This window comes from Notolepis coatsorum, assembly GCF_963971535.1.
Source record: "Notolepis coatsorum genome assembly, chromosome: 3".
In the NCBI taxonomy this organism is placed as follows: domain Eukaryota; kingdom Metazoa; phylum Chordata; class Actinopteri; order Aulopiformes; family Paralepididae; genus Notolepis; species Notolepis coatsorum.
The window spans coordinates 204,431,325-204,451,498 of NC_140167.1; the positions used below are offsets into that span (position 1 = coordinate 204,431,325).

The 20,174-nt window shown below is 46.5% G+C and overlaps 1 protein-coding gene across 1 annotated transcript in view; it reads right to left on the bottom strand.

Annotated features, from left to right (window-relative positions):
• The window catches only part of patj (PATJ crumbs cell polarity complex component), a gene marked incomplete at its 3' end in the record, with an annotated part of 330,847 nt that overhangs the window by 52,128 nt on the left and 258,545 nt on the right, over positions 1–20,174 (bottom strand). The window contains 1 exon segment of the mRNA XM_084311517.1: positions 9,979–10,383. Within this exon segment, the coding sequence (XP_084167643.1) occupies positions 9,979–10,383 (405 nt within the window).

Consider the following 20,174-nt stretch of genomic DNA (forward strand, 5'->3'; position numbering starts at 1 on the left):
AAAGACCCCCGACACTGCCGTGTGTTGGAACCCCCCCCCCCCCCCCTGGAGAGGACGCAAGGTGAGGAGACGCTCTGCAAGACGAGGTCGCTTCACGTCTCTCCCCCGTGGACCGGAGAGAGCCGGCTCACAGAGAGTCCAACTGCTTTCATCCGTGGTCCAAGGATCGCTGGCGCACCGAGCTGCACAACTGTGGGTTCACCCAGGATACCCTTGGCCGGACGAGGCAGCCAGACTCTACCCCCCCCCCCCTCCTACTCCTGTTGTCTTACAAGCGACCGGATTAACCCCCCTAGTGTATCCAGTCTTATAATCATTAAAGTATCATTGCTGTTATTCCTTAACTATTCCAGGTCGTATATTTACCGCCTGCGCCACCAGAGATTGGACATTCTCTATTGATATACCGACGAATACTCTTTGCCATAAAAGTAAATACTATTTCAATTCATAAATGTAATTAAGTGATTAAGTGCTTGCTCTACACACCATTGCTGTGTAGGAATAAATACATACTTCGACTTCGTACATTTGTGTTGGATCCGTTTCATCTACGTGAGAGTGTTTATCATAATATATTTATGCCGAGTACTGGGTGGCCGAATATAAAGTACAAAGGTAGTGGTAGTAAGTATCATATCTAGTAATACAGTCAGGGAATTGTACCCCTCAGTTACATAGGTAAAGGTACTGACTCTGTGTCTGTGGTTATAGAAGAGGTAGGTAAAGGTACTGACCCTGTGTCTGTGGTTATAGAAGAGGTAGGTAAAGGTACTCACTCTGTGTCTGTGTCTGTGAGGGTGAGTTCTGAGTCCGCCTCGCTGTCTCTGCTGTCCACCCAAGACGACACCAACCGACCTGTAACACAACAACAGACACACATAGTAGATTCACACACTGCCTAATTCGGTATGTCACAACACATACAGTACATAGAAACACACACACACACACATAGTAGATTCACACACACACACACACACACATAGTAGATTCACACACACACACACACACACACACACACACACACACACACACACACACACACACACACACACACACACACACACACACACACACACACACACACACACACACACACACACACACACACACACACACACACACACACACACACACACACACACACACACACACACACACACACACACACACAATCCAACCATGCATTGAGTGGATGCATATCAGTACATACAAGCCCAATGGACCGTGGGGTAACCCGAACCCAATGACCATGAAGGATCAGTCCCCAGGGTCATGTCCCGTTCCCAGGGCCTAACTGTCACAGCTGTCACGTCTTCAGGTATGTTCCGAGTAGGGCCGTCTTAAATACTTCCAAGCTTCGTTCGATGGGCATGGGATTCGAATATGAAAATAAAATTCGAATATATATAAAAAAATATATATATATTACCGTAGTAGTATGTGTTTTTGTTTTGTTTTTTTGTGCAAAATCAACTCTGCAATATAAAAAACATTTCAAAGCACTAGAAATTGCGAATATCTCCCGTTTGACCCATTTCTGAATCGTGCAACGTTTTCGGCATTTCTGAAGAATCCTCTCCGCCGAGATGAGGCTGCCTAGACCGCGGCGCGTCACATGTTGTAAACCCTGCTACATAAGAGTCCATGGCGGGAGAAGCTTGACACTAGTATCCATTAAAAATCCACTTTATTCTGCTTAAAGCTGTGACGTTCTGGTCACTGGGACCTTCATTCGACATGATGAAGTCGTCTTGACAAAGGTACCAGCAAATGAAAACATCACTGTTCTTCTAACTGGAATAAAGTGGATTTTTTTTTTATGGATAGAGTGTCGCTCTCCTTTCCTCACGGACTCTGCACTTACCTAAGCAGCACCTTTATTCCTTCACTGACGCATCGCCGTCGGTTGTGTGATAGTAAAGGGCTAACCTTCTGTATTGTCACAGTGAAAGGGTTAACCGGCTGTCGTGTGGCAGTGAAAGGGTTAACACGCCAACTTTTGAAAAATGCCAGTCAGTGGTCAGACACACATCCAGAGGGTGCTACTGCCGATATATCATCCACTCTGAGAGGGTGCTACTGCCGATATATCATCCACTCTGAGAGGGTGCTACTGCCGATATATCATCCACTCTGAGAGGGTGCTACTGCCGATATATCATCCACTCTGAGAGGGTGCTACTGCCGATATATCATCCACTCTGAGAGGGTGCTACTGCCGATATATCATCCACTCTGAGAGGGTGCTACTGCCGATATATCATCCAATCTGAGAGGGTGCTACTGCCGATATATCATCCACTCTGAGAGGGTGCTACTGCCGATATATCATCCCCTCTGAGAGGGTGCTACTGCCGATATATCATCCACTCTGAGAGGGTGCTACTGCCGATATATCCCCAAAAGTGTGAACCGGTTTGAATGCACTTGGTTTGAGAGCTGGGATCTGTCCTCCAGGTGATGCTTTAAATTAGGGATATTGGCATTAAAATGTGACATCGGAAATTATCGGTATTCAAAAAAAAATTATTTATATTTTTTTTTACATTTATTTAACCTTTATTTACCCAGGCAAGCAAGTAAGAACAAATTCAGATTTGATTTATTGTCAAAAGTATGCATAATGTTGTGTTAATTCCACGACAAGAGATATGTAATGTTAATTACCTGAAATGATTCCGTTTTGGGGGGGGGGGGGGGGGGGGGGCGCATATATCGGTATCGGTTGGTATCGGTTGATATCGGTATCGGAAATTATGAGTTGGACAATATCGGTATATCGGATATCGGTAAAAAAGCCAATATCGAACATCCCTACTTTACATACTTAATCAATAGTGTCTTTTTAAAAGCTCAAATCAAAACAAGTGTTATAACACAACATCTGATGAACCATAGACTCTGTCTAGGAGTATCTACAACTACACTAACACCTGGCAGGAAATACAAGGTCAGAATTCAGAATTACGGGTGAAATGCCCCTTTAACGAATGGTTGCTGTATGTACAAGCTGACATCTGGACGTTTTGTATGGTGGGAGTTAGGGGGTTAAGAGTCTCGCTCAAGGACACTTCGACATGCTGCCCCAGAAGGAGTGTGGGGAATAGAACCGGGAACCTTCCGATTACCAGACGACCGCTCTACCTCCTGAGCCACTGTCGCCGCCAAAATGCACAAAAATGAAGGTCAACATGCACACACACACACAGTCAGGTGCACACTAGGTAATGATCAGTTAATTCCCCAAATAATGTTGAATACACAAATGTGGCTGGGGGAACTGATTCACTCAGCATGAATGGACTATAGGTCAATAAAAACAATACACACAAAAAAAAACATTAAACAAATAATAAGAAAAATAATAAAAAATAAAATTTATTTAAATAAAAAATAAATTATTCACTTTTTCTCCCATTTTTCTATATTTTCTCCCATCCCAATTTCGTATCATCCAATTCAACCCTCCCCTGTCACGAACGCTGTTTCTTGCCTCCCACAAGCCGGCTGCAATGTGGACTAAGTCATACATAGCACAAGTCCCCTCCGGTACTTGAGGTAACAGCAGTCGCATCTTTTCACCTGCGCAGCTCGATCTCTCAGTGGCGAGGAGTAACGCGTGGGAGGCTCACACTGCCCCCGACACTTCCTGATTCTACTGCGCAGGCGCACCAACCGACCTGTAGGAGTCGCTGTCCACAACGCCAGATCCCCACCCATCAGTTTCCCACCCCCTAATACGGCCAATGTGTATTAGTACGGACGACCAGCTAAACTGAAAGCAATGTGGAGCGCTGGGCTCGAACAGGCAAGCCCAGCGTCTCCGTCATTCGTGGCGAGCGACTTGCCCACTACGCCACGTAGCCGCCCCAATTTTATTTAGATTAATTTAGATTATAATCGATTCTAACACATTAGAATCGATGCATTTCGATTAATCGATGCATCGTTACACCCCTAAACACACACGCTTACCGAGAGCCAGTTCGTCCTCCACCTCTCTCTGGCTGACTTCATCCTCCTCCTCCTCCTCCTCCTCCTCCTCCTCCTCCCGGTCTCTCCCAGCCTAGAGAGAGAAGAGCAGAGTCATCTTCCAGCTCCAACTGGCCACAAGTCACTGTGGAGGGAGGCGGGAGGAAAACACATCTAACAACACCCTTCTAGGGATGGGCATTTTAAATAAAATCCAGATCGATTGATCGCATGCTATACTAGAGTGATCGTGTATTACTCGAAAAGGGGGAAAAAAACGTTAAAAAAAGTAAAATGTTTGAATATATATATATATTTTTTTGTATTTATTTTTAAACTTAATTTTGTTCATTCACGTATATGTTTAAGGAAACCAACAAACAGTTATAATCGTACACATACATGTGAAACAAATATGTAAAAATATATATTTTTTTCCCCATAAAAATTATTAATAATTTAAGATCGATTTTTCTCATAGCTACGAGTAATCGATTAATCTATTACTCATGCCCATCCCCACACCCTTCATCTTCTGTATAATGAATGTTCATCCCGTCTGTAAAACACCTCATAACTACTGTCCTGTGGTGACCTCCTCCCTCTGAGACTCCTGTATCTCACCTCCTCATAACTAATGTCCTGTGGTGACCTCCTCCCACTGAGACTCCTATATCTCACCTCCTCATAACTAATGTCCTGTGGTGACCTCCTCCCTCTGAGACTCCTATATCTCACATCCTCATAACTACTGTCCTGTGGTGACCTCCTCCCTCTGAGACTCCTATATCTCACCTCCTCATAACTAATGTCCTGTGGTGACCTCCTCCCTCTGAGACTCCTGTATCTCACCTCCTCATAACTACTGTCCTGTGGTGACCTCCTCCCACTGAGACTCCTGTATCTCACCTCCTCATAACTAATGTCCTGTGGTGACCTCCTCCCTCTGAGACTCCTGTATCTCACCTCCTCATAACTACTGTCCTGTGGTGACCTCCTCCCTCTGAGACTCCTGTATCTCACCTCCTCATAACTACTGTCCTGTGGTGACCTCCTCCCACTGAGACTCCTGTATCTCACCTCCTCATAACTACTGTCCTGTGGTGACCTCCTCCCTCTGAGACTCCTGTATCTCACCTCCTCATAACTACTGTCCTGTGGTGACCTCCTCCCTCTGAGACTCCTGTATCTCACCTCCTCATAACTAATGTCCTGTGGTGACCTCCTCCCTCTGAGACTCCTATATCTCACCTCCTCATAACTAATGTCCTGTGGTGACCTCCTCCCACTGAGACTCCTGTATCTCACCTCCTCATAACTAATGTCCTGTGGTGACCTCCTCCCACTGAGACTCCTGTATCTCACCTCCTCATAACTACTGTCCTGTGGTGACCTCCTCCCTCTGAGACTCCTGTATCTCACCTCCTCATAACTAATGTCCTGTGGTGACCTCCTCCCTCTGAGACTCCTGTATCTCACCTCCTCATAACTAATGTCCTGTGGTGACCTCCTCCCTCTGAGACTCCTGTATCTCACCTCCTCATAACTACTGTCCTGTAACCTCCTCCCTCTGAGACTCCTATATCTCACCTCCTCATAACTAATGTCCTGTGGTGACCTCCTCCCACTGAGACTCCTGTATCTCACCTCCTCATAACTAATGTCCTGTGGTGACCTCCTCCCTCTGAGACTCCTGTATCTCACCTCCTCATAACTACTGTCCTGTAACCTCCTCCCTCTGAGACTCCTGTATCTCACCTCCTCATAACTACTGTCCTGTGGTGACCTCCTCCCTCTGAGACTCCTGTATCTCACCTCCTCATAACTACTGTCCTGTGGTGACCTCCTCCCTCTGAGACTCCTATATCTCACCTCCTCATAACTAATGTCCTGTGGTGACATCCTCCCTCTGAGACTCCTGTATCTCACCTCCTCATAACTAATGTCCTGTGGTGACCTCCTCCCTCTGAGACTCCTGTATCTCACCTCCTCATAACTACTGTCCTGTGGTGACCTCCTCCCTCTGAGACTCCTGTATCTCACCTCCTCATAACTACTGTCCTGTGGTGACCTCCTCCCTCTGAGACTCCTGTATCTCACCTCCTCATAACTACTGTCCTGTGGTGACCTCCTCCCTCTGAGACTCCTGTATCTCACCTCCTCATAACTACTGTCCTGTGGTGACCTCCTCCCTCTGAGACTCCTGTATCTCACCTCCTCATAACTACTGTCCTGTGGTGACCTCCTCCCTCTGAGACTCCTGTATCTCACCTCCTCATAACTACTGTCCTGTGGTGACCTCCTCCCTCTGAGACTCCTGTATCTCACCTCCTCATAACTACTGTCCTGTGGTGACCTCCTCCCTCTGAGACTCCTGTATCTCACCTCCTCATAACTACTGTCCTGTGGTGACCTCCTCCCTCTGAGACTCCTGTATCTCACCTCCTCATAACTACTGTCCTGTGGTGACCTCCTCCCTCTGAGACTCCTGTATCTCACCTCCTCATAACTAATGTCCTGTGGTGACCTCCTCCCTCTGAGACTCCTGTATCTCACCTCCTCATAACTAATGTCCTGTGGTGACCTCCTCCCTCTGAGACTCCTGTATCTCACCTCCTCATAACTAATGTCCTGTGGTGACCTCCTCCCTCTGAGACTCCTGTATCTCACCTCCTCATAACTACTGTCCTGTAACCTCCTCCCTCTGAGACTCCTGTATCTCACCTCCTCATAACTAATGTCCTGTGGTGACCTCCTCCCTCTGAGACTCCTGTATCTCACCTCCTCATAACTACTGTCCTGTGGTGACCTCCTCCCTCTGAGACTCCTGTATCTCACCTCCTCATAACTACTGTCCTGTGGTGACCTCCTCCCTCTGAGACTCCTGTATCTCACCTCCTCATAACTACTGTCCTGTGGTGACCTCCTCCCTCTGAGACTCCTGTATCTCACCTCCTCATAACTAATGTCCTGTGGTGACCTCCTCCCTCTGAGACTCCTGTATCTCACCTCCTCATAACTAATGTCCTGTGGTGACCTCCTCCCACTGAGACTCCTGTATCTCACCTCCTCATAACTAATGTCCTGTGGTGACCTCCTCCCTCTGAGACTCCTGTATCTCACCTCCTCATAACTACTGTCCTGTGGTGACCTCCTCCCTCTGAGACTCCTGTATCTCACCTCCTCATAACTACTGTCCTGTGGTAACCTCCTCCCTCTGAGACTCCTGTATCTCACCTCCTCATAACTAATGTCCTGTGGTGACCTCCTCCCTCTGAGACTCCTGTATCTCACCTCCTCATAACTACTGTCCTGTGGTGACCTCCTCCCTCTGAGACTCCTGTATCTCACCTCCTCATAACTAATGTCCTGTGGTGACCTCCTCCCTCTGAGACTCCTGTATCTCACCTCCTCATAACTAATGTCCTGTGGTGACCTCCTCCCTCTGAGACTCCTGTATCTCACCTCCTCATAACTAATGTCCTGTAACCTCCTCCCTCTGAGACTCCTGTATCTCACCTCCTCATAACTACTGTCCTGTAACCTCCTCCCTCTGAGACTCCTGTATCTCACCTCCTCATAACTAATGTCCTGTGGTAACCTCCTCCCTCTGAGACTCCTGTATCTCACCTCCTCATAACTACTGTCCTGTGGTGACCTCCTCCCACTGAGACTCCTGTATCTCACCTCCTCATAACTACTGTCCTGTGGTGACCTCCTCCCACTGAGACTCCTGTATCTCACCTCCTCATAACTACTGTCCTGTGGTGACCTCCTCCCTCTGAGACTCCTGTATCTCACCTCCTCATAACTACTGTCCTGTGGTGACCTCCTCCCTCTGAGACTCCTGTATCTCACCTCCTCATAACTAATGTCCTGTGGTGACCTCCTCCCTCTGAGACTCCTGTATCTCACCTCCTCATAACTAATGTCCTGTGGTGACCTCCTCCCTCTGAGACTCCTGTATCTCACCTCCTCATAACTACTGTCCTGTAACCTCCTCCCTCTGAGACTCCTGTATCTCACCTCCTCATAACTAATGTCCTGTGGTGACCTCCTCCCACTGAGACTCCTGTATCTCACCTCCTCATAACTAATGTCCTGTGGTGACCTCCTCCCTCTGAGACTCCTGTATCTCACCTCCTCATAACTAATGTCCTGTGGTGACCTCCTCCCACTGAGACTCCTGTATCTCACCTCCTCATAACTACTGTCCTGTGGTGACCTCCTCCCACTGAGACTCCTGTATCTCACCTCCTCATAACTACTGTCCTGTGGTGACCTCCTCCCTCTGAGACTCCTGTATCTCACCTCCTCATAACTACTGTCCTGTGGTGACCTCCTCCCTCTGAGACTCCTGTATCTCACCTCCTCATAACTAATGTCCTGTGGTGACCTCCTCCCTCTGAGACTCCTGTATCTCACCTCCTCATAACTAATGTCCTGTGGTGACCTCCTCCCTCTGAGACTCCTGTATCTCACCTCCTCATAACTACTGTCCTGTGGTGACCTCCTCCCTCTGAGACTCCTGTATCTCACCTCCTCATAACTAATGTCCTGTGGTGACCTCCTCCCTCTGAGACTCCTGTATCTCACCTCCTCATAACTACTGTCCTGTGGTGACCTCCTCCCACTGAGACTCCTGTATCTCACCTCCTCATAACTACTGTCCTGTGGTGACCTCCTCCCACTGAGACTCCTGTATCTCACCTCCTCATAACTAATGTCCTGTGGTGACCTCCTCCCTCTGAGACTCCTGTATCTCACCTCCTCATAACTAATGTCCTGTGGTGACCTCCTCCCTCTGAGACTCCTGTATCTCACCTCCTCATAACTAATGTCCTGTGGTGACCTCCTCCCTCTGAGACTCCTGTATCTCACCTCCTCATAACTAATGTCCTGTGGTGACCTCCTCCCTCTGAGACTCCTGTATCTCACCTCCTCATAACTAATGTCCTGTGGTGACCTCCTCCCTCTGAGACTCCTGTATCTCACCTCCTCATAACTAATGTCCTGTGGTGACCTCCTCCCTCTGAGACTCCTGTATCTCACCTCCTCATAACTAATGTCCTGTGGTAACCTCCTCCCTCTGAGACTCCTGTATCTCACCTCCTCATAACTAATGTCCTGTGGTGACCTCCTCCCTCTGAGACTCCTGTATCTCACCTCCTCATAACTAATGTCCTGTGGTGACCTCCTCCCACTGAGACTCCTGTATCTCACCTCCTCATAACTACTGTCCTGTGGTGACCTCCTCCCTCTGAGACTCCTGTATCTCACCTCCTCATAACTAATGTCCTGTAACCTCCTCCCTCTGAGACTCCTGTATCTCACCTCCTCATAACTAATGTCCTGTGGTGACCTCCTCCCTCTGAGACTCCTGTATCTCACCTCCTCATAACTACTGTCCTGTGGTGACCTCCTCCCTCTGAGACTCCTGTATCTCACCTCCTCATAACTACTGTCCTGTAACCTCCTCCCTCTGAGACTCCTGTATCTCACCTCCTCATAACTACTGTCCTGTAACCTCCTCCCTCTGAGACTCCTGTATCTCACCTCCTCATAACTAATGTCCTGAGGTGACCTCCTCCCTCTGAGACTCCTATATCTCACCTCCTCATAACTACTGTCCTGTGGTGACCTCCTCCCTCTGAGACTCCTGTATCTCACCTCCTCATAACTACTGTCCTGTGGTGACCTCCTCCCTCTGAGACTCCTGTATCTCACCTCCTCATAACTAATGTCCTGTGGTGACCTCCTCCCACTGAGACTCCTGTATCTCACCTCCTCATAACTAATGTCCTGTGGTGACCTCCTCCCTCTGAGACTCCTGTATCTCACCTCCTCATAACTAATGTCCTGTAACCTCCTCCCACTGAGACTCCTGTATCTCACCTCCTCATAACTAATGTCCTGTGGTGACCTCCTCCCTCTGAGACTCCTGTATCTCACCTCCTCATAACTACTGTCCTGTCGTCACCTCCTCCCACTGAGACTCACCTCCTCCGTTTCCCCGCGGAGGCTGGAGGGGGTGAGCAGCGGAGCAGGAGGTTGCATGGGCTCCAGCTCCTCCCACGACGGAGGGGCTTTCCTGGGGTAGGACCCTCCCCTCTCGCCCTCCTCCACCACCTCCACCACTTCCTTCCCCCCCTCCTCCTCCTCCTCCTCCTCCTCATCGTCGTCCACAGCCATCTCTCTGCCCTCCCCGGGTAGGAGGGGGCTGGGGGTGGTGGTCGGGGTCAGATCAACGAGGTTGGAGGTCAGAGGCGAGGCGTAGCGAGGGAGGCCCCCGTCCAGGATGAGCTCCGGCTCCTCCTCCTCCTCCTCCTCCTCTTCCTCCTCCTGCTCCTGCTCCTGTGCATGTCGTCGAAGGTCCTCTGGTAGGATGGAGCCGTCACCGAAACCCTGGGAGAGACACACATTAAAACACAAGAAGTCGAGGCTACCTATATAGAAGTGTGTAAACAGGAACATGTCCTTATGTCCAGGGACACAGTCATGATGCACCCTGAAAGTTCATTATATTGTTTACACTGCTTATTTTTTATTTTCTACTGTACTATAATGCTATTGCCTATATTTAAGTATCCTACTATTACCCTGCCCATACCTGTACCCCCCCCCCCCCCCTGCTGCTATGATGCCTGCATTTCCTCAAGGGGATCAATAAAGGAATATCTTGAACAGTACTGTATACTGTGGACAATTCCTTCCATGGCCTTTTGTTAACACCTTCCTGCCCCCTTCCTGTGCCCTCACCCCATCACCCCATCACCTGGTCAATCCCTTCCCCCGCCCCCTTCCTTTGTCAGGGATACAATTAAACTGAACTGAACTGACAAGAAAGTCAGGGAGCTCGACCCAATAGCATTGTATTGTATTTTTATCTTAGTACTTTTATCATGTCTATTTTATTCTATTATTATTTGTATGTTTTTGCACAATCAAGGCGGGCATGGCCACTACATGTCTCGTGTATGTACTGTATGTGACAAATAAATCTCTTGAATCTTGAATTCTCCTGGCCAGAGAAAGTCCTCTTACTAAACCTCCTAAACTAACTTGTATTCGATTTACCATATTTTAACAAATACATGTGTATATATAAACCAAGATGATTTGATCACGCGCATAATTCATCTCTTAATCATAATGAATCCCACCACACTGTAAAGCCACTGGTGCAGGGGCCATGCATTCCTCTCCACAGGTCACAGACCCAGTCAGACACCAGGCTGAGTATCAGTATCAGTATCTGTATCTGGAGCTGGAGCTTTCCCACTAAAGCCCCAAACCAAGTCCCACGTGTCGTTTGTCAAGACAAAAGTAAACCCACTTCGATTTTGTGGATTTTTTCGACACAGAAAACGTGTTAATACATCTCTAATGGTACAAAATGGATTCCATCTCGATCATTGTTTGTCCAGGTGACCCCAAACGGAACGGCACCAAATCCATACACTGCTAATGGAGTGGACCTGGCTTCAGTACTCTGGAGAGAGTGGCGTCGGCGCGTCCCCGGTGGCAGGTATCGGTAAAGAAGGAACATAAATCTTCAGATACGAGGTTTTCCAGGAGACAGGCTAACGATACACGGCACATTGATCTGCATTGGAAAATATTAATTACAACACTTAGGGTAACTATCCAGTGGCAGTGCTTTCAAGTCGAGGGCTCGGTTCGCCTCTCACTTTAATTCGGGCCGGCTGGGAAGGGAGCCCACACGCGCCGCTGTATAATCAAGGTGAGACGCAAATCATAAAGCACGAGTAAAGTGCTCATAACACTAAGAGCGCATTCTGAAGAGAGTGATGTGTGTTGGCCATCGCCAGCCGGGCCACACTCGTACCCCTCGCTTTAAAAGATGCCATCGTTAAAATCCTGTGACTATTAACACATTGGGTGCCAACGACGAGAAATCTCGTTGTTGGCCGCCATGCGTTGAGTGCCAATGACGAGACATCTAGTTATTTAATCGTTATTTCTTTTATTAGCGATATCCATTCATTTTTCATCCATCCAGCCTCATGTTATCATTGGGACTGGCTCTGAGCTCGAAAATGGCAAATACCGCCCCCTATCGTCTCCCGGATGGTATTGCACCCATTGGAATGGAGTCGATGGGAATGCATCAGAAAAAAAATACTCCGGGCTCACATTTTACTTCTGAGGCATGTAACCTGAGACTATTGCATTCATTGATGGCACTGGAAGAAGCGTCGATTATGTGTTTCGAGGTATAACGTTGGATCAATAAACACGATCGATATTTGGAATGGCGATCAGGAATTGGATTAATCTTTTTGCAGAACATCTGATCTGAGGTAAGGACTTTATTTTACCAGTATTGGGTTAATCAGAGTTTTTTTTTCACAGCGTTCACAACGTGTCTCCTCTGTGTGTACAGTGTGTGCGTAACGTTAGCGCCAGGCACGGCATAGATAATAGATTTTTCAGCCCGCTTCTCTAGCGTGCATAAGTACACATATACTATCGATAATCTAGCGTTTATTTGAAAACGATTCATAAATCAGCCGGAAAATGACAACGTGTTGTGTGTATTCCAGTAAATGGCTATTACTGCAGAATCTTTTTTTCTTTCTAGAAATTTCCAAAACTATACTCGTATTCAAAACGGTATAAAAGGGAAATGTACTGATGAAAAAACAATCCGTTTTGTACATGTCGACTGCAAGCAAGTCATTGATAAGCGAGGAGTGTTTTAGACCCATAGCCATAATTTAAGATGTAGTTTAAGCATTCGCAATTGTGCTCGTCCTCTCATTGATTAGAGTGGTGGCAACCAAGCGATAATTCGTCATTCATCAATGGCAACCAATGTGTTAAGAGTGGAAGAACAATATGAGCCGGTAAAAATAAATAATCAAGAATCAAGAATCAAGAGGTTTATTTGTCACATACATACCAGGGCATACAGTGAAATGCGGGTGGTCATGCTCGCATTGATTGTGCAAAATACAATAATAAAAAGGAATAAAATAGGCATAGAAAAAATAAAATAGATAAGACACAAGATATGCATGGTAAAAAAAAGACATGCTAGGTTCCTGAGGTTGCCCGTTCAGAGCCAATCGTATAGCCCTGCTTGCAGCGTCCTCGAGAACCGCTCGAATGAACCATTCTGGAGATATGCGAAGGACAGACCTATAGCGCCACCAACAGGCCAAATTCGTAACATATTCAACACTGCCCTCCCCAGGTTCCTCAGCAATACACCAGCCAAGCGTGAAGTTGATCGGATGAACGGTTCTCGAGATATATAAAGGATAGACGCACAGTATAACGCCACTAGGGCTGACCTCGATTAGTGGAATAGTCGATAGATCGATCAAAAGGAGCCGTAGTCGACTGCCAACCTCTTAGTCGAATGCAAACCAATTATAAAAAAAGATAACTTTTTTTTAAATTTTATAAATCATTCTTTACAAAAGCAAAGAGGTCTACAAGCGTGGCTAACGCTAATGGCGCGCATACCAGCGAGGATAACTGCCTAAAAAAACAGGCACAGAGGCACTGAAAGAGGATTTCACACACTACACATATCAAGGTGTATCCATCAGTGGACCAATTGCATGCTTTCGCAGAGGACAAGAAGCCTTCAGTCGACTCCTTCAGACATTAAGCACCCCCCACAGCCCAAATGGAATGATCCCCCCCCCCCCCCCCCCCCAAATAGAAATAGAATACAGTCGACTATCGCCAAATTTCGGCCAATCAAATTCGACTATACAAATCCTTAGTCGGGGACAGGCCTACACGCCACCATCTGGCCAAATGCAGACAGACAGATACTTTTTGTAGTAGAGACCTTTATAGTTTTTATTTTTTTTTATTGAAAGTGATTTTTAAAGAGAACACAATCCACGCCTGGCAACTCAACAGAGCGACTGTAGGTTCCGTTTTCAAAAACGCTCCTTATCCCACGCGTCACCTCACGGAACAGGGGCCATTCTGGACACGCAGGGGGAATGTGCCTTTAATGCTAACTTAGTGAAAGTGCTCCATAACCAGTGCCATCCACTATATGTGACCTCTAAAAGCTAACGAGGCGCAGGCGTATAGCGAGAGGTCCGTGTCTGGTCAGGGGGCCGGCGTGACAAAGAATGATCCCACTAGCTCGCTGACATAGCTGGCCTGGTCTGCTTTATGGCGGACCATCAGAGCCTTGTGATGTGTGAAAAACGTCTGCGGCTCCGCGTGCTGCATATAAAGCAGGGGGGGGGCTGAAGTCATAAAGAAGCAATATGGAGGCTGGCTGGAGGATGTACAGTAGGAGGACATACAGTACTCTGCTTCAATCATACTGTGTGAGCTGGGCCTGCAACTACAGAGAGTCAAACTGTGGTTCATTTTAGCTGTGTCTGATAAGTCTGTGAATGTTACTAGCCAATTTGGCAGGAACTAATATATATATATATATATATATATATATATATATATATATATATATATATATATATATATATATATATATATATATATATATTAGGGATGTCCGATATTATCGGCCGACCGATATTATCGGCCGATATCGGCAGTAAAATGTGATATCGGAAAATATCGGTATCGGTAAAAGAATTTTTTTTTTTTTTTTTTTTTTACATTTATTTAACCTTTATTTACCCAGGCAAGCAAGTAAGAACCAATTCTTATTTTATTTATTGTCAAAAGTATGCATGTTGGTTTAATTCAACAACAAGAGATATGTAATGTTAATTTTTACTTTTTTAATTATCATATTTTGCACAGATAATGCTTACATTTAGAAAGCCTTTTGAATGCATCCAGTGAAATTATTAATTACCTGAAATTATTCTGTTTTTTTGGGGGGAAACCCTGCATATATCGGTATCGGTTGATATCGGTATCGGTATCGGTATCGAAATTAAGAGTTGGACAATATCGGAATATCGGTATCGGTAAAAAAGCCAATATCGAGCATCCCTAATATATATATATATATATATATATATATATATATATATATATGAACTATATGTACTAAATGGTTATCAATGAAACTGTTCACAACAAGGTCTGAGTATTCTCTTGAGTAACTGTTGTGTGGGTATATTTGTATCCCTGTTGTTCGTCTGTTCCATGTATCTTGTGTTCATGTAATCTTGATCTCCGTGTTCTCCAGTGTTTTGTATTGTGTTCCCTGTCCTGTGCCTTAGTTGTAGTTCCTTGTTTGACTTCCTGTAGTTCTTTGTTTGTTTCCCTCCCAGGTGTATCCATTTGTAAATCGGCCCACGTGTTTCTTGTTCTCGTCATCCCCTTGTGGATATCTGTGCTGTTCTCCCCTGTGTTCGGTGGCTGATCCTGTTCGCACAGTCCTGTCATTTGTTTGTTTGTTATCCTTTTATTTGATTCCTGCCCCCTCAAACCAGACGGTAATTATCATTAAAAAACCTTTTTGTTACTTTTGGCTACTGTTTCACATTATGTTCCATTGATACCAGGCGACGAGTATTCTATGTTAATCTTCTTTTTTTTTTTTACTTCATTTTTTAGCGTTTATTGCTTTTTCTGGTCAAGCATGACCGACAGAAACAGGTTGAATGGGATATAGATCGGGGGAAGACACTCTGAGAAAATACGGCGAGTCCGGGAGTCGAACTAGTGTACCCCAGATCCGTGACGAGCACGGTTGTCCCCGACGCCGAAATAGCGCCGAGATACGCGGTGAGCTACGGGAGCTCCCCCTATTGCATGTTAATCAATGGTAACGTAATAGTAACCATGTCATAGGGCTGGGCGATATAACGATAATGATCGCGATATATTTTAATAATCGATATCGGGAAAAAAATAACGATTTTTATATTTTTTTTTACCTGCAACAGGGCACTTTTAAAACCAGAGACAGTGGACAGACTTGTCTTTCTTGCCTGCAACTTAAAGTAATGGCTTTGCAAAGTCCAAATGACAATACTGACCAAATTGAGATTTATTTTGTTTGCTTTCTAATTTAAAATACAGTTTGAAACCATCTGTACACAGTAGGCTATGTGTGTTAGCAGAGCTAGTCTCCAGTCACGAGTCACGGTGGTTTGTCCACCAAAAAAGCGCCAAAAGATAGAAAAGAAACTAGCAGAGCCAGAACTGTTCAACTCCCCTGGAGCCACAGCCAGCAGAGAAGCCTGTTTACTTTCGCTTTCAAATCAGCTACAGCCTGAGAACTGGAGTGTGAGGGGATGTAACACTAAAGATGGCGGCAACGACAAAGAATTGCTGCAAAATAAACATACATCTGTTGTTAAAAAAATATATATATATATATATTTTTTTTTACTTAACAATATCGATAATATCAAATATCGAGTGATATGATATTGTTATCGATATCGTTATCGTGATATCATTTTTGGCCATATCGCCCAGCCCTATGTCATGATTTCTGGAAAGAGACATTGCCGTTTGGGTTTTTCAAATGCTTGAAGCACCACAAACCCTGTGACATTCAGCTCCATGGAGTGACGACAGACAGCAGACATCTCTACAGCAGATATCTCTACAGCAGACATCTCTACAGCAGATATCTCTACATCAGACATCTCTAGGGCAGACATCTCTACAGCAGACATCTCTACAGCAGACATCTCTACAGCAGACATCTCTACAGCAGACATCTCTACAGCAGACATCTCTACAGCAGATATCTCTACAGCAGATATCTCTACATCAGATATCTCTAGGGCAGACATCTCTACATCAGATATCTCTAGGGCAGACATCTCTACAGCAGACATCTCTACAGCAGACATCTCTAGGGCAGACATCTCTACATCAGACATCTCTACAGCAGACATCTCTACAGCAGACATCTCTATGGCAGACGTCTCTACAGCAGACATCTCTACAGCAGACATCTCTACAGCAGACATCTCTACAGCAGACATCTCTACAGCAGGTATTTCTACAGCAGGTATCTCTACAGCAGGTATCTCTACAGCAGACATCTCTGGCAGACATCTCTACAGTAGACATCTCTAGGGCAGACATCTCTAGGGCAGACATCTCTAAGGCAGACATCTCTAGGGCAGATTTCTCTAGGGGCAGATATCTCTAGGGCAGATATCTCTAGGGCACTAGGGCAGATATCTATAGGGCAGACATCTCTACGGCAGACATTTCTATGGCAGATATCTCTAGGGCACTAGGGCAGATATCTATAGGGCAGACATCTCTAGGGCAGACATCTCTAGGGCAGATATCTCTAGGGCACTAGGGCAGATATCTCTAGGGCAGACATCTCTAGGGCAGATATCTCTAGGGCAGACATCTCTAGGGCAGATATCTCTAGTGCAGACATCTCTAGGGCAGACATATCTAGTGCAGACATCTCTAGGGCAGATATCTCTAGGGCAGACATCTCTAGTGCAGACATCTCTAGGGCAGACATCTCTAGGGCAGATATCTCTAGGGCAGACATCTCTAGGGCAGATATCTCTAGTGCAGTCATCTCTAGGGCAGATATCTCTAGGGCAGACATCTCTAGTGCAGACATCTCTAGGGCAGACATCTCTAGGGCAGACATCTCTAGGGCAGACATCTCTAGGGCAGATATCTCTAGGGCAGATATCTCTAGGGCAGATATCTCTAGGGCAGATATCTCTAGGGCACTAGGGCAGATATCTATAGGGCAGACATCTCTACGGCAGACATTTCTATGGCAGATATCTCTAGGGCACTAGGGCAGATATCTATAGGGCAGACATCTCTAGGGCAGACATCTCTAGGGCAGATATCTCTAGGGCACTAGGGCAGATATCTCTAGGGCAGACATCTCTAGGGCAGATATCTCTAGGGCAGACATCTCTAGGGCAGATATCTCTAGTGCAGACATCTCTAGGGCAGACATATCTAGTGCAGACATCTCTAGGGCAGATATCTCTAGGGCAGACATCTCTAGTGCAGACATCTCTAGGGCAGACATCTCTAGGGCAGATATCTCTAGGGCAGACATCTCTAGGGCAGATATCTCTAGTGCAGTCATCTCTAGGGCAGATATCTCTAGGGCAGACATCTCTAGTGCAGACATCTCTAGGGCAGACATCTCTAGTGCAGACATCTCTAGGGCAGATATCTCTAGGGCAGACATCTCTAGTGCAGACATCTCTAGGGCAGACATCTCTAGGGCAGACATCTCTAGTGCAGACATCTCTAGGGCAGACATCTCTAGTGCAGACATCTCTAGGGCAGACATCTCTAGGGCAGATATCTCTACAGCAGACATCTCTAGTGCAGACATCTCTAGGGCAGACATCTCTAGGGCAGATATCTCTAGGGCAGACATCTCTAGGGCAGATATCTCTAGGGCAGATATCTCTAGGGCACTAGGGCATATATCTCTAGGGCAGACATCTCTAGTGCAGACATCTCTAGGGCAGACATCTCTAGGGCAGATATCTCTAGTGCAGACATCTCTAGGGCAGACATATCTAGTGCAGACATCTCTAGGGCAGATATCTCTAGGGCAGACATCTCTAGGGCAGACATCTCTAGTGCAGACATCTCTAGGGCAGACATCTCTAGTGCAGACATCTCTAGGGCAGACATCTCTAGGGCAGATATCTCTACAGCAGACATCTCTAGTGCAGACATCTCTAGGGCAGACATCTCTAGGGCAGATATCTCTAGGGCAGACATCTCTAGGGCAGATATCTCTAGGGCAGATATCTCTAGGGCACTAGGGCAGATATCTCTAGGGCAGACATCTCTAGGGCAGATATCTCTAGGGCAGACATCTCTAGGGCAGATATCTCTAGTGCAGACATCTCTAGGGCAGACATATCTAGTGCAGACATCTCTAGGGCAGATATCTCTAGGGCAGACATCTCTAGTGCAGACATCTCTAGGGCAGACATCTCTAGGGCAGATATCTCTAGGGCAGACATCTCTAGGGCAGATATCTCTAGTGCAGTCATCTCTAGGGCAGATATCTCTAGGGCAGACATCTCTAGTGCAGACATCTCTAGGGCAGACATCTCTAGTGCAGACATCTCTAGGGCAGATATCTCTAGGGCAGACATCTCTAGTGCAGACATCTCTAGGGCAGACATCTCTAGGGCAGACATCTCTAGTGCAGACATCTCTAGGGCAGACATCTCTAGTGCAGACATCTCTAGGGCAGACATCTCTAGGGCAGATATCTCTACAGCAGACATCTCTAGTGCAGACATCTCTAGGGCAGACATCTCTAGGGCAGATATCTCTAGGGCAGACATCTCTAGGGCAGATATCTCTAGGGCAGATATCTCTAGGGCACTAGGGCATATATCTCTAGGGCAGACATCTCTAGTGCAGACATCTCTAGGGCAGACATCTCTAGTGCAGACATCTCTAGGGCAGACATCTCTAGTGCAGACATCTCTAGTGCAGACATCTCTAGGGCAGATATCTCTAGGGCAGATATATCTAGGGCACTAGGGCAGATATCTCTAGTGCAGACATCTCTAGGGCAGACATCTCTAGGGCAGACATCTCTAGGGCAGACATCTCTAGGGCAGATATCTCTAGGGCAGACATCTCTAGGGCAGATATCTCTAGGGCAGATAGTTCCAATTTAAGGAGATATATATCCAGGTAAGAGGACAAATATGTTTGCTTTTATTTTGGGTGAACCGCCCCTTTCATTTTAAATGCTTGCCCAATAAACATCCCTTAAAAAAAATATAATGTTGATTGAGAGGGGGGGGGGGGGAATGTGGTTCTTATTAGAACAATTGACGCATCTCAAACCCTGCCCTCTTTTCTTGTTCCTCCAATCACAACCGTCACCGGGGGAAGCAACAGTTGTGATTGGAGGATCAAGAAAAGAGGGCGGGTTTGAGACGCATCCATTACGAGTGCAGCAAAGTGAAGGAAGGGCAGACCAGACAAGTGCAGAATTGATGAAAGTAGCACCGGCTCGGATACAACATGAAACCCCCGTGAGACTGGTATCGCTAGGTAGTGCTGCAACGATGACTAAGGCTCCTTCCCCGCGTGTCCTTAGAGCACCCCCCCTCCCCCTCCCACCACCACACCCCCCCCTGCAGACACACTTAAGAGAGATGCTCTTGGTTGAGCTGAGAGCGCACTTTACACCCAGCGCTCATCCAGCCGACTCAGCGCCTTTCTCCCCGAGAGGAGGGAGACCGGAGAGGAGAGAGAGAGAGAGAGAGAAGAGA